The 13,503-nt window shown below is 42.8% G+C and overlaps 1 protein-coding gene across 1 annotated transcript in view; it reads right to left on the bottom strand.

Moving 5' to 3' along the window:
* Nucleotides 1–13,503, bottom strand: part of lgr6 (leucine-rich repeat containing G protein-coupled receptor 6) — a 65,049-nt gene that overhangs the window by 8,091 nt on the left and 43,455 nt on the right. Inside the window, exons 4-9 of the mRNA XM_077018823.1 lie at nucleotides 12,316–12,387; nucleotides 6,600–6,815; nucleotides 6,356–6,427; nucleotides 2,312–2,380; nucleotides 1,493–1,564; nucleotides 231–302 (exon numbers count right to left, since the gene is read on the bottom strand). Coding sequence (XP_076874938.1) covers nucleotides 231–302; nucleotides 1,493–1,564; nucleotides 2,312–2,380; nucleotides 6,356–6,427; nucleotides 6,600–6,815; nucleotides 12,316–12,387 — 573 coding nt within the window. The remainder of the gene's footprint in view (nucleotides 1–230; nucleotides 303–1,492; nucleotides 1,565–2,311; nucleotides 2,381–6,355; nucleotides 6,428–6,599; nucleotides 6,816–12,315; nucleotides 12,388–13,503) is intronic.

Below are 13,503 nucleotides of genomic sequence, written 5' to 3'. Positions count from 1 at the left end.
CTTCAACACTAGGATAATTTTGTTTGTGTTTATGGGAGCATAACTGAAGCAGACTTTGATAACATTCGGAGTTCACTGATTTCATATCATGCTGTATATAAATATGGAAACTATATAAAGGCTAAAATGAATTGAAATTTGATGAAAATCTCATGATTGTCTAGACTTGTTAATATTACAGTTGGTATTTACGCATGTAAACAGTGGGAATTTATAATAGTTATACTTACAGAGTGTGTAACTTTGGCAAGAACTGGAAAGCAGATCTTCCAACAAACTGGATGGGATTCTCATAGAAATGACTGGGAAGAAAAGGTTGTCAAGATGATGGTTAGGTCTGTTGATCTCTCTGGGTGTTACGGGTATCAGTCTCTGTTTTAATGTAATAACCAACTGATTAGAAGTCAGGTTAATTAAATCAGGTTAATAAATCTAGATCAGGAGTAAACCATGTGTGTTGACCCATGAGTTATAAAACAACAGAAACTGTGATGGTTAAAAGTGAAGACAGGAGCGATAGTGAATGGGCACCATGGTGATATTTAACCAAATCTTGCTGATCTCACTCAACACTCCACAAAACATCTGTGCGTTCACACAATTGGTGGATTGGATCCACATTGTCTCATGTGCAATTTTTAAGTGAAGTGGCAGAGGCTCAATCAGTAAAACCGTTCAAGTAGTCCCTTTCCAGCCTTGTTCCTAGAGATTTACTGGCCAGCACACTGCTGTCTAACACACCTGGCTCTTCTAATCAAATTGCCTGAAGGCCTGGATCTGATGGACCCAGTGTGATGGATTAATGTTGGAACTGAACACAGCAGGGAAGTAGATGATGAGGAGATGGGCTGGGTCCAAACTGTGTATTACTTGTTAATACACATTTGCATAACACACATCTCTGATGTCCAGAAGAGTGTTGTTCAGAGTTTATTTTTACTATGTATTTCCTTGGTTTGCTGACATTTAATTTAGAGAAACATAGCAAATGAAAGCCTGTTGTGGGTGTTATTAGTGAGGGTGTTGTTAGCGAGGGTGTTGTTAGCGACGGTCTTCCTGAGGAGCTCAGACACCTTCCTTGCACAGAGCCTCAAACCCTCTTGTTTACATTTGCATTTCTTTAGGGAATTTCTATGATTTGATCATTTTATTAAATTATTTTATTTAATTATGATTCAACTACATTTTACATGTTTGCGTTCTTCGATTTAATTTATAAAAGTTTATTTATTTAATAATTACTTTAATTGTTTATTTTAAACTTATTGTAATAAAATTAATTGTGCTTTTAAAAAATTGTCTATAAATTGTCTATAAAGCACTTTGAGTTACATGTATGCATGAAAGGTGCTATGCAAATAAAGATAATTATTATCATTATAATTACTACTACTAATACATTTTGCATATTGCATATTTTCTGATTTTGCATTGCGGGCCCTCACGCAGGGTTTGAGAGACTGCGAGAGACTGCGAGCGCCACGCGACTCACATCGTACGCAGCATCGGGTTCCCCGCGAAAGCCCTCTCAGGAATAGCCTTGATGTTGTTGTCGTGGAAACCCCTGTTGAAGGAACAGGTATTGTATCACATATCATTCTTAGGTCCCACAAATACACAGCATGTGGTGCTACTATCTGGTTATGGACACAGCTACGTCTGTGCTGTTCATTCTGATTCACTGACTTCTGTTCTGCACAGGCTGAAGAGTCACACGGCAGTCTGAGGAAAGGCATAAGTGAAATATTTGGCACAGCACGTTAGCACCGGCAGAGAGCTTGTGTTTGCTCTTTACTCTTCACTGGCACTACATGTCAAACGAGTATTTATGACTTCCGAGAAGCCTGTCACCTTCAGAAAAAAAAAAACTGCAAAACCGTAACAATAGGTAGAGCCTCTCTGTAAACTCCATCCGTCTTAAATGTTTACCTGTCTGATCATGCTTTAAGAAACTGGTCTTGGAAACTAGTCTTGTTCTTGGTGTGTAATGCATCTGTTTTCAGTCCAGATGTATGGTATAGCATTTGGCTGCTAGCTGCTTGTGTGTAGGGTGCGCTGATGTAAACATGCCCAGTGTCATATACGGCCACCTGTCCCGGGGCAGCCGCAGGCCCACAGCCTCTCAGGACACTTGAGACGGAAGAGATTACACACTTATCTTACAACATCTGCTTCTGCTGCCGGAGGTCGTATGGGACTGTATTTCTAGGCTGTAAAGGAGTTTTGCTGTGGGGTAATAAGCCGGATGACCCTTGTGGAGGGGACTCGTAGAACAGGTGCATACTGGGTAAGGTTACTCTGGGTTACTCACAGTTCGTGGAGCTTGGCCAGTGTCCGGATAGCCACAGGGAATTCCTGCAGGGAGTTGAAGTTCAGCTCGCTGTAGAAGCAACAAAATGATTAGTAATAATAAAGTATAAGGAACAAAATGTTTAATAATAAGATATGAAGGTGGGTGCAAGTGCCAAGGTTTAGAGGGAGCAGGGACACAGATTCATCCGTTCAGTGTTTTTAACCATTCACTTATCCACCCACATATCACCAGCGTCTCAATATCTACAAGAGCTGCAGTGTTTTCACACTCTGATTTCATTCTTGAGCTACTTGTTGATAATGTAAGCAAACAGCTGGAGAGGCTTGTTGTGATCAGGCAGCAGAAGCTTTACTGTGACCTCGTTGGACATGCGAGGTGGATTTGGTTGACATAGTGACAGCTGCTACCTCGACGGTCGTTATGTTTTGTTGCATAAGCCTTCTAGGAAAGCTTGATGCAACAAGAGAGCTTGAACCAAAACAGGGCAGGTTGCTAAGGGTGGTTGCTACGTGTGCATGGCTTTATGTGCAAGTGCAACCTCTCTCTCTCTTTATCTCTCTCTCTCTCTCTCTCTCTCTCTCTCTCTCTCTCTCCCTCTCTATCTATCTATCTATCTCTCTCTCTCTCTCTCCCTCCCACTCTCTCTTTTTCTCTTTCACTTCAGCGTCAGCATAGGTTTGTTTGGATGTAAATGGTCCTTTTCGTCTTCATTTCCAGTGGATCCTGGTCTTTCGTAAGTAATCACAAGAGAATCTGGAATCCACTGCTGCACAACATGAGCTCTTCTGATTTGTTTTGAGCGTTCTGGTCCACCAGAGGTGAAGGGGTGTGTGCTTGCTCCCAGATCCCTCGGTTCTGAATGACCTGTCTGTACACAATACCACAAGCTGAATGGGCCTCATCATAGCTGTAATTATAGTTCTTATCCCTCATTGTTAAGTGTAAGCTTTCAAAGCAGTCTAAACATTTATGTATTTTACCTCTTTTTCAAGGGGGAGAAATCCAGCAGGTAGAACTGCCAGAGTGTTTGAAGTGATCAGAGGGCCCTGGCTAAGAGACACATGCGGCAAAGTACTTGCTGAACTTAAGCATGCACGTGTGTGTGTGTGTGTGTGTGTGTGTGTCTGTCTTCACACGTCTGCACGTGTGTGTGTGTGTGTGTGTGTGTGTGTGTGTGTGTGTGTGTGTGTGTGTGTGTGTGTGTGTGTGTGTGCGCGCGCGTTTGTGTGTGTGCATGAATATGCATTAACTTTAAAGCAGAATTTCTCTAAAAGCCCAAAATTAGATTTAATTTCACACAGTAAACTATGCCTGAATTGGTGCTGTGCTTTGAGACTGAGCGTAACACGATATCCACTCTGTCAGCAAACCCCCCACCCCCTCTCTGTGCTTTGACACCTTTGGTAAACTGAGCCAGGGATGGTAATGACAGCTATAGAGAGAGTGGCTATGATCACTTGGAAACGTAGTTTTCTATTAATAATCAAATAATACTGTTAAATATTCAGTCAACAGACTGTCCAGACAGGACTCAAAAATTTGATCCATGATTTTTCCATAAACCAATCTTTCTTTATCTTAGGAATAGCATGGCTTGCTGACTGTTTACGACTGCTCATGTGACACTTTTGTCATGTAAAATTGCTTCAGATTGTGTCAGATACTATCAGAAGGAAGTCAGCAAACTGGCTTTTTAATCGGCATATAAACACAGTTTTCTTACTCTTCTGTCAGAATGTGGTTACACAAAATGACAAATTATCCAGCATACAAATGTAGCCAGAAGACACGAGGACATGAGTCAGAATAAATTTCATTACAAGTGGGCAGCCCTTGCTTTCAAATAGCTGTGGCATGGCGAGGTGAAATGATTACGTGATGGTGAAACAGTTGCTATCGATATGTGGGAACCCAACAGGGAGATTACGGCAGACGTACATTTCTGGATCTCCTTGACACAGTACATGTCTCATGCTTTCTTTTATTTCAAAACAGACAGCAGCATCCTGAGGCGTGAGCAAGACGAACCCTTGCCAGAGTTATCATAGTCTTTTGGAATCAAAACTAGAGATGGGATTAAATTTAAAGGAATGAATAATCCAAGCGACATAACATCCTTCTGATTAAGAACAGAAATGAGATGTACTGGAATGATATTAATGTTAGTCGTGAGGGATGGGCAGTGTGGGAGTTTACTAACTCCTGCTTGGCAGAGCGTCGGCTCTGAGGTCGCTGAACGAGCAGCGTGGTGGAGGCAGCTGGTGGAGGCAGCTGGTGGAGGCATCCAGGGCCGGCGTGGAGCTCGGGCTACGGCCGTATCTGGTTCCTGTTCCTCGCCTTGTTTGGGACATCAATCACTCTTGTTTGGAGACTTTGCTTTGATATGGTGCAGAGGCATAATGCTTTTCGTTTCCCGGACAGACCTCATTGTTTGGATCGAAGAGGGTTTCAGTAATGTGCCCAGTCCCAGTTCTAAAACCACACAGTGTTGAGTTTCTGCTACTTTGACAGATGGACACTGTGACTAGTACGTCTTTGGGCCAACTGGTGATACGCATATATGATCCTATGACATAACTGGGCTCCGTAAGACTCAATCCTTTATGTGCTAATTTAAGACAAGTTAATAAACAAAGCAAACCCTGCCTCTTCACGTAAATCTTCAATAAGGACCTGCTGCTACTGCTACACACACACACACACACACACACACACACACACACACACACACACACACACACACACACACACACACACACACACACACACACAGAATCCAGCAAACCTCAGAGCAGCACACTGTGATTTCTTTCAAATTAAGTGTTCATTGCTATGTGTTTGACTCAGGAAGCTGATTTCATTGCAACCTATAAAACATCATTCTTAGCACTTCAGCTAGCCATTAAAAAGCAGGTGGGAAGCTTTCTTTCTCCTGAGGACCACCGTGTATTGCTTTTAAAGGCTTTGGCCTCTCCACAGAACAGTCTTATGGAAAGCTTTCATATGTTATGTTGGCAAATTGAAACTGGCATGAGCCTCCAGCACCTTTCAGTGTCTCATGACTTTTAATAGAATTTCTCATGGCTTTATGGGGTGTTTTTCATTGTTTTATTTCAATCTGTGGGAGCCATGCTATTCTTCAGTCACAAGTAAGAAGTAATTTCAACCAAGAAATTGTAATCAAGAAATTATAAAGTTAGATTAACTTACAGGCCTTAATAAAATATGGGGTTCCTTTCAATGATACTTTTTGTGATACTTTCAATGATACATTTATTTAATGTGATCATATGGTTTCTCACTGCAGAATGTTTTTGAAGTGTATCAGGACATTGGAATGGTACAGCAATCAGCATTAACCGTGCCTTTACCATCCTCAGGACAATATCTTCCACATACTGTGGAATTAAATCTATTTTCTAACATGATTTGTTACAACATTAAAAATTATTAAGATTAATAATGAACAATTAACAACTGGAATGATATGGAATTTGTAAAAACTAAAACTTCTTTCCCAGCAAGTTCCCTGCATCACGTTAGTGTATGTTAGTGTTAGTACTTCAGTGTGTCCTAATCAGTAAGTGATGAGAAACACCCCCCATCCTGGGTCTGCTTATCAATCACTAAGTGAACCAAGTCTCAGCAGGGAAACAAGCAAAGAAAGGTCACTGAGGGGAGGATCTTTCTTCTTGCAAAACAGTTAATAAAAGTTAGCCCTATCTACCTTTGATTAAAAATTGTTCTAATGATGTGTGTTTTCAGAAAACAAACCCTGCAATTTATTTGTGTACATATCAACAGATAAAGGAGCACAAGAACGGTGGTGTTTATAAAAAACTGAACTGCCATAAGCAAAATGAAAAAAGTGTATTTGTGATATCTCTATTAATTTGCTATCATCTCATTAGGCCTGGCCCATCAACCATAGTGTCACTGAACCCTCACTCAGTAAAATTACAGAGCAAAGGCCAGATACTAACAACAGGAAAAAGCTTTTAAGTTGTCTTTAATCTTTTGCCAAAGGACGCTTCCACTTACAGGGTTTCCAGACTCCGCAGTCCCTCAAAGCACTTCTGTCCCAGAGTCTGAATTAAGTTGTTATGAAGGTGCCTGAACATAAAAACAGTTATTACACCTAAAGAAGATATTAAAAGACCAGAGAAAATGTTGTTACTTCTATTAAATTCTGTTAGCTTGTGCTATCTTGCATTCTCTTGCTCTGATATTTTAATAGTTACACTTGTGTGTTTCTAGTGGTAACTACATGCCACAAGACACTTACAGTACCACCAGGTTGGTGAGGTTTGCGAAGGCGTAATCAGGGATGTGTGTGATGCGGTTGAGGGCGAGGGTCATGGCCTGCAGAGAGGACAGGTCACCGAGAGCGCTGACTGGAATCTGGGTCAAGGCGTTGTCATCCAGCCACAGGTGCCGTAGTGACCGCATGCCTGAAAACACCTGTGCAGGAACTTCTGTGAGGAGGTTGGCATCAAGGCGCCTGCATACAGAGGGGCAGAAAAAGTGACCTGTCTCGGAGGTGTAAGGAGACTGCCAAAGTCCGCACGGTGGGGACATTTTTTTGATCATACATTTTATTATATTATTTTAGATTATTCACAAATTTACATGTGCTTATGAGCACTGAAGCAATCCAGCAATAAAAAAGTGTAATAATATTCCTGGGGTTGTGTCCTCATGCTGCAATTGGTGAATATAATGCAAGTGTTGGGTGCGGTGTTTAATCAGACTGTGGTAGGTGCGGTGTTTAATCAGACTGTGTTGGGTGCAGTGTTTAATCAGACTGCTGTCTGGAAAGCTCGGCTGGCAGAAACTTCAGATTTGTCACTTACACAAAACGGAACTGATGTGGATGATTGAAAAAAATGTGTGACTGTGGAGAAAAGGAAGAATAAGCAAACGTGGTCAGTATGGAAGGAGGTATGGTGTATATTTAGTCTGAAACATGACACAAGCACTCTCACCCTTTTACTTGGTTTTAGTCTGAGGAACACACCATAGGGAACAACACTGAAGACGGTGCTATTCATTTATGAAATCAAGAATTGAAAAAGGACATGTGTCTGGTGAGCCAGCCAGGAGCTATTACACTGCCTTACACCTTAGGCTCTGCTCATTCTCCATGTGTCAGTAAATACCCTGGGGAGTGATGACAGATGGTACAGGACTAGGACTAGTGTAGGCATTTTAAGTCTTTGTAAAGTCAACATACTTTTGAACTGATTTGTCTTTAATTACATTAATGGTAAATTATGCTTTGGTATTGTAGAAGCACAAGTGTGGAGTTCCTTCCTCAGTGGGCTTTACTTTCCAAACAAGTTGAACAATAATTAGGTTAAATATTCAGCAATGAAAGCATATTTTTGCTACTATTGCAAACAGTAGCAAACAGTTTTGCTACTATTGCAGCATTATGAATTGTACCCATGATGGTTAAGCCCAGCAACAGATTATTCTCTAAGCAAATGGCTACTATATCCTTCCTTACTTTCTTTCTTTAGGGATAGGGTTAGGTTGGGGTTGGGGTTAGAGTTAGGGTTGGATTTACGTTAGGTTAGGTCTAGGGCTGGGCTTGGGGTTAGAGTTCACAAAATGTTTTATGGCTGTGTTGTTTAAACCTATCACAAAGAGGCATCAGAACTATGGTTTAAATTATATTTGTTTAAACCAATCACAAAGAGGCATCGGGACTATGGTTTAAATTATATTTTTAATGTGCTTCATCTACTATTTCAGCATTGTGTGACAAAATATATTTGTGTCATTCGAAACATAATGTTTCATCTTATTGGCTTATTTCTAAAATGTTTAGTTTTACTGACTGCATCATTAAAGCGTGATCTTAGTTATTGATGAATACATCAGTGAGAGACAGCTGGTAGAGGGAGCACTTTACCAGAAGAAGAAACAGAAATACAAGTCAGTCTTTCCTGTAGTAGTACACATTCATAAAGTGGAGGGGACAAGATCAGACATTTCCTGTGAGATGAAGAGTTGACCTCAGGATTCTGAGCTGATTGGTGTGTAGAGCTGAAGACCATTGGCGGTGGGAGTGTTTACAGACTGTAGTTTAGACAGCTTAGCGGCTTTAGCGGGGAAATATGTGTCACTCTTGCAGGAAAAAAGTGTGAATAAAGGAAAAGAAATGTTCCAGTATGAAAGAGACGTATGGACATGTGGGGTGTTTGTGTGTGTTGTGGGCTTGTGTTTGTGTGTGTCTGTAATAGAAGAAAGTTCCACTCACGCACTCCAAGGTTTGAATTTCCATTTTTGTTTGTTTGTGGTCTGATCTGTGTGTTCCAGAGACTCTGGTGGATTTTGCACCAGGAGCAACATTTCTAAACTATCAGGGCTATAATAGACCACTGAAGTCACACGTCACCCTGTCATCATGTAGATGTTAGGAAGTCTGAGTCTAATGGGTTTATCTCTATGGAAAAATGAATGATGGTTTAAAAAAATCTGCTTTATTGCACCATGTGATAAAGCAAAACATATATTTTATCATACATTTTTTCCCACAAATGCCACAGGATCATTTGATTTACAAGATCATTAAGTAGTTGAAATGTCTAAACACATATATAAATATTACTACTGCACATAAAGCTACTGAACATTAAAATGACATCAGTAAGGTATTTGAGGCAGTCTATGGCACAGGGCTGTGTTACAGTGACAGTAACAGGGAGTTTGTAACCCACATCGCTGCTTTTCTGTTATCGACGAGGACCCTCCAAACTATCAAATATTGCTCACATATATAATTTTTCCTTCTGCATCCTGCCAAGCTCTCTTGAGGTGAAAAATAACAGCAGCCAAGGCTCCTGGAATTGTGGATGAACAGAGGGAAAATTGTCCTTTGCTATAGTCAAACGTAGGGACTGTTCTGACTTCATGTATGGAGTAGTTCAGCTATTTAACTGTGCCTTGCTGCGTTCTCTCCTTTGTTTTCACTGTGCACGGTTTGGCACTTGCCTGAACCTCAGGTGCTTCTGTGCTTGATTTATGCCTGTGTGTTTTATGAAGCTATGTTTAGCTCCTCTAGCTCGGGCTTGTTTAATGGGAGCTGTGGCATGCTGCCTGCTTTGAGACAGAGCTTGTGGAGTCCACAGATGTAGTCCTCCACCTTTTAAATTTCAGATCTCATGAAAGTCATGTTTTAGCAGGAGGAGAAGAGTAATTAGAGGCAGCTCTCAAAGGATGCTGGGAAGGGTGTGATCGGTGGAGAGGCAGGAGAACTGCCGTCATGTTTATGACCTTCTAGTTCAACCCTGTTGGGCTGTTTTGACAACATGCTTTGTTTGTATTTGCAGGTATAATATTGATAATTTCATCTAGCACCATAGCTTTTGTGACAGGCAGAGCTAATCTGAGGGTAAACTACAAACCAGTTTATATGACTTATCCACTGCAATCCCATAAGCCACTGAACAACTGTTGGAACAACAGCTTTTCATGTCTGATTTCTGGCCGTCCAACAAAGCGGCAGGCTGGGAGCAGGCCAACGGAAGCGGCTGCTGGTTTCAGGGACAGATCTCCCCCTTCTCATCTCTCTCTTCTCTTCTGGCTGGCTGTTCACAGACCTTGACATCGCCACAACCAAGATGAATGTCCTCCCCATGTCAACAACTTAAGCCTTTGATGTAATGAATGTTGCCCTGGGGGGGGGGGGGGGGGGGGGGGGGGGGGGCTCGCTCTTAGTCGTGATGTATGACAGCAGAGGGACACGGGCAGTCGGCCACAAGTACTTCCTCCACATTCTTCCCCCTCGGTGACCTTTCACATCCATCCATTCATCTCTGGCACTTCTCCACCCCTCCCCCATCTCATCTCCTACGTCAGTGCTCTTGCTCAGAGTAATGTATGGACCACATTATTACAATACTGATAGGACCTTGAACTCAAGCCCCACATATCCACACAGGTGAAGGAATGCAGCACAGGAGCTGAGCTCCACAGATAGGGTCAACGTGGAATACGTGGACTTTTAATTAGAACGCAGACGGAGCGAGTGCATTAGCTGGTGTTGAATTAACACTCCCTGGGGATAACAGTGCCACACCAAACACAGATTCAGATTCTCCTCCCTCTTGATGAAGCACGTTCTCACACATCTTCCCTTCTGTAAGGACCCTGTTTTCCACATCTCCTGCTTCTCAGGCCAGTGTTCTACACATGGGTAAGGTGGTATGTTGAAACTTTCCTTAAGTTTGAAAATATCATAGCATGATGGTGTAGAGGGAGAGACAAACAGGCAGTCTGATTCCACTGTTGAGTGTCCATAGAAAAGACAATTTTTTGTAATGATACTTAGAGAGGTGTTTTTGTACTACTGGTTGTAAAGACTCCTGTAATCCCAGTAAAGTTGCACAGCGTGAGACAGCCAGAGATTCTGGGTTTCGAGGTCAGTGCGGGAATAAACATGCCACAGACCCAACGGCTGGAAGAGTCCTCGCTATTGTCCTCTGACTGCTTCACTCACTTTCCCTTTGTTTCCACCAGGCGCCAGTTGACCTCAGTTCTTAAAGCCTAGCCTCAGTAATTAACCAGTCTTCATCTTATCATTAGTCTAAATTGCATGTTTGGTGAGTATCAGGTGCCTTTTTCAGCTCTCTGGGGATGCACCTAGCTGAACCGCCTCTGCTCCTTTATTGTGGGGGAATTGAAAGTGAGTGTGAGTGATCTGGATAGGCGGTTGTTGTGAGCTGCAAGGGTAACTGTGTGTGCGTGTGTGTGTGTGTGTGTGCGTGTGTGTGTGCGTGTGTGTGTGTGTGTGGGGTGGTGTTCCATGGCTGGAGGCTGCTCTGGAGTCATACATGTCATCCACATGGAAAAATCAGTGTCGGTGGTAAAGGAATTAAAATCGTACGCCATGACTCTAGCGAAAACATCCTCACAAAGGTAGAAGGAAACGAGCAAATGGTTATTCATGTGGAATTATTCTTTTGGAAAAAAACTAGCTGGTCCTGGACGAAGGTATGAAGGTAGGCTCTGTGGACGGACTGACCGGGTCTGTTGAGATGAAATAACGTACAGGGTTGAGGGGCAGATGGGAGAGCGCGGACAGCATTTCAATTCTGCACCGTTCATGGGGAGCTGGTTAGGAAGGGTCATGATTCCGATTAGGAGGGAAATAGCTGGAGTGGAGGGAAGAAGGAAAATTGGGCTCCTTCACAGATCATTGAGTCTCACGTTGCAGCGTCTGTTGCTTCTCTCATGGTTTCCAGATGTGTCTTCAGTGCCAGGGCGATTCACCACTCCCATGATAAAAAGAGCTCGTGCACCAAGTGCCGATGATCTATCAGCTCCTCTTGCTGGGAATACGGCAATGTACATGTCTCTTTCGTTCATTCTTGTTTTCTTCCTTAATTCTCATCCATCCATCCATCCACCATCCATCCATCCATCCATCCATCAATCAATCCATTCATACATACATTAATCCATACATACATCCATCCATCCATACATACATACATCCCAGTCTAAGAGGAGATGCATTTTTTTGTCCTGAATTTAGTGGGAATCTGTACCAGATAATTATTGATTAACAACACATCACTGCTCATTAATGTTGTAGACATCCGCCTTTTTAAACCACAATACAGTCCAAACAAAATGGCATCATCTCCATCTTCTTATGTGCTTTATTGCTTTGCCTTTGCTCATAATTACAGTTATAAATTGCATTCCCAGACTGTACACACTGAATATGAGGACGTTACTCTGGGGCTAATAGCTGATGATGTAACGTACGCCGAGCTGACGGAGGTGAAGACGAGACTACAGCACACAGGATGCTCTTACTTTTGTTGTAATCGTGGAAGGATTTCAAACAACTGAAGCAATTCATTCAAACTGGCAACGTTTTAATAGCTTTAATCTGAAGCACTTGCTTACTGAACAGCCGTTCTTTGTGTACACAAATAACCATCAGCTGTATGTGCAGTGGTTGGAGTATGGAGGCTGGTACTCACAGAGAGAGCAGGTTGGGTAGTTCCCATGGCTCTTCACTGGCCAGTCTCTCCAGCTGGTTGTTCTGTAGCATCCTACAAGCAGTAAAACATATGAACATGGATGTATTATTTTTTTTTTCAAGTAACGGCAGTGATTATTTTCCAGATGAAGAGTATCTCTGATGAAATATTGTTATGTGATATACCAAAGGACAGCATGAAATCATGCTATAATAATAAATCATCATTCTATTATCTCCCATTCCAGGATATGGGAATGGTTTCACCCTGCCCTTTTACACAGATAAGGACACGGCTCGCACTAGCAGGTACAGCAGCTCCAGGTCTGAGCGGAGCTAGTGGCTCTGTGGAGCGGCCGCTGCCACCGTGAAACTAGAGCTCGTGGCGTCCCCGAGCGTGAGGCAGGCGGGCGGGAACGAGCGCGCAGTTGCACCGTCCGAGCGAAGGAAACCGGAATGACGAAGGGGCAGACAAAAAGAGAGGAAGCCTGAAAGAATAAGAGGGGAAAAAACGCAAAGCGGAACTCCTTGGGTGGGCGCTGATGTCATCCTCAGCCGAACTGGCTGAATAGAAGAGGGAAAGTGAGGGGGGGGGGGGGGGGGCGAGCGGTGGAGCTCGGAGAGACTCATGCTGGTGTGGGAGTACACTGGAGGGCCATGGGCCTTCGACAGCACACAGCCTTATCACGCCCGCTTGCCTGAAAGCCCTGACACTTGAGCATGCAGTCAGAGTTCACGGGGGAAACAAGGGGAGCCTTTGTGACTAAGACGTCTTTATCGACGAGATCATGGTGCCACAACTGGCATTGTGTAGCCAGACTTCAAATAGCCAGCAGTCCGATGACATGAAGAACAGGCCTCTGTTCTCTAGGACTCATTAGAATATAACAAAGTTTTTATTCATCTGTTCTTTTCCTCTTTTCTCCCATTCCCCCTCCTTCCCCCGTCATATCTTGACAAAAAAGTTCTCTTTACGTGCGATTTTCATCAGCATGGTTTAATTGTATTTGGCTTCAAACAGGGTGTATGTTTGTAAATCACACCGGCTCCTGGCGTGAAGCTGCTTCAGAGACTCTGCTCCTGCCTTCAGAATCTCAGTTCAAATCACAGATTGTATTTGGGGGAATTGAAGTAACAACATTCCAATGCAAACGAAGAAGTGGAAGATTTACAGTCTTTATAGGTGTGT

Source organism: Brachyhypopomus gauderio, chromosome 10 (assembly GCF_052324685.1).
Source record: "Brachyhypopomus gauderio isolate BG-103 chromosome 10, BGAUD_0.2, whole genome shotgun sequence".
Classification (NCBI taxonomy): Eukaryota; Metazoa; Chordata; class Actinopteri; order Gymnotiformes; family Hypopomidae; genus Brachyhypopomus; species Brachyhypopomus gauderio.
Note: the sequence above shows the minus strand (reverse complement) of the source record. Positions and strands in the feature narration are given on the sequence as shown.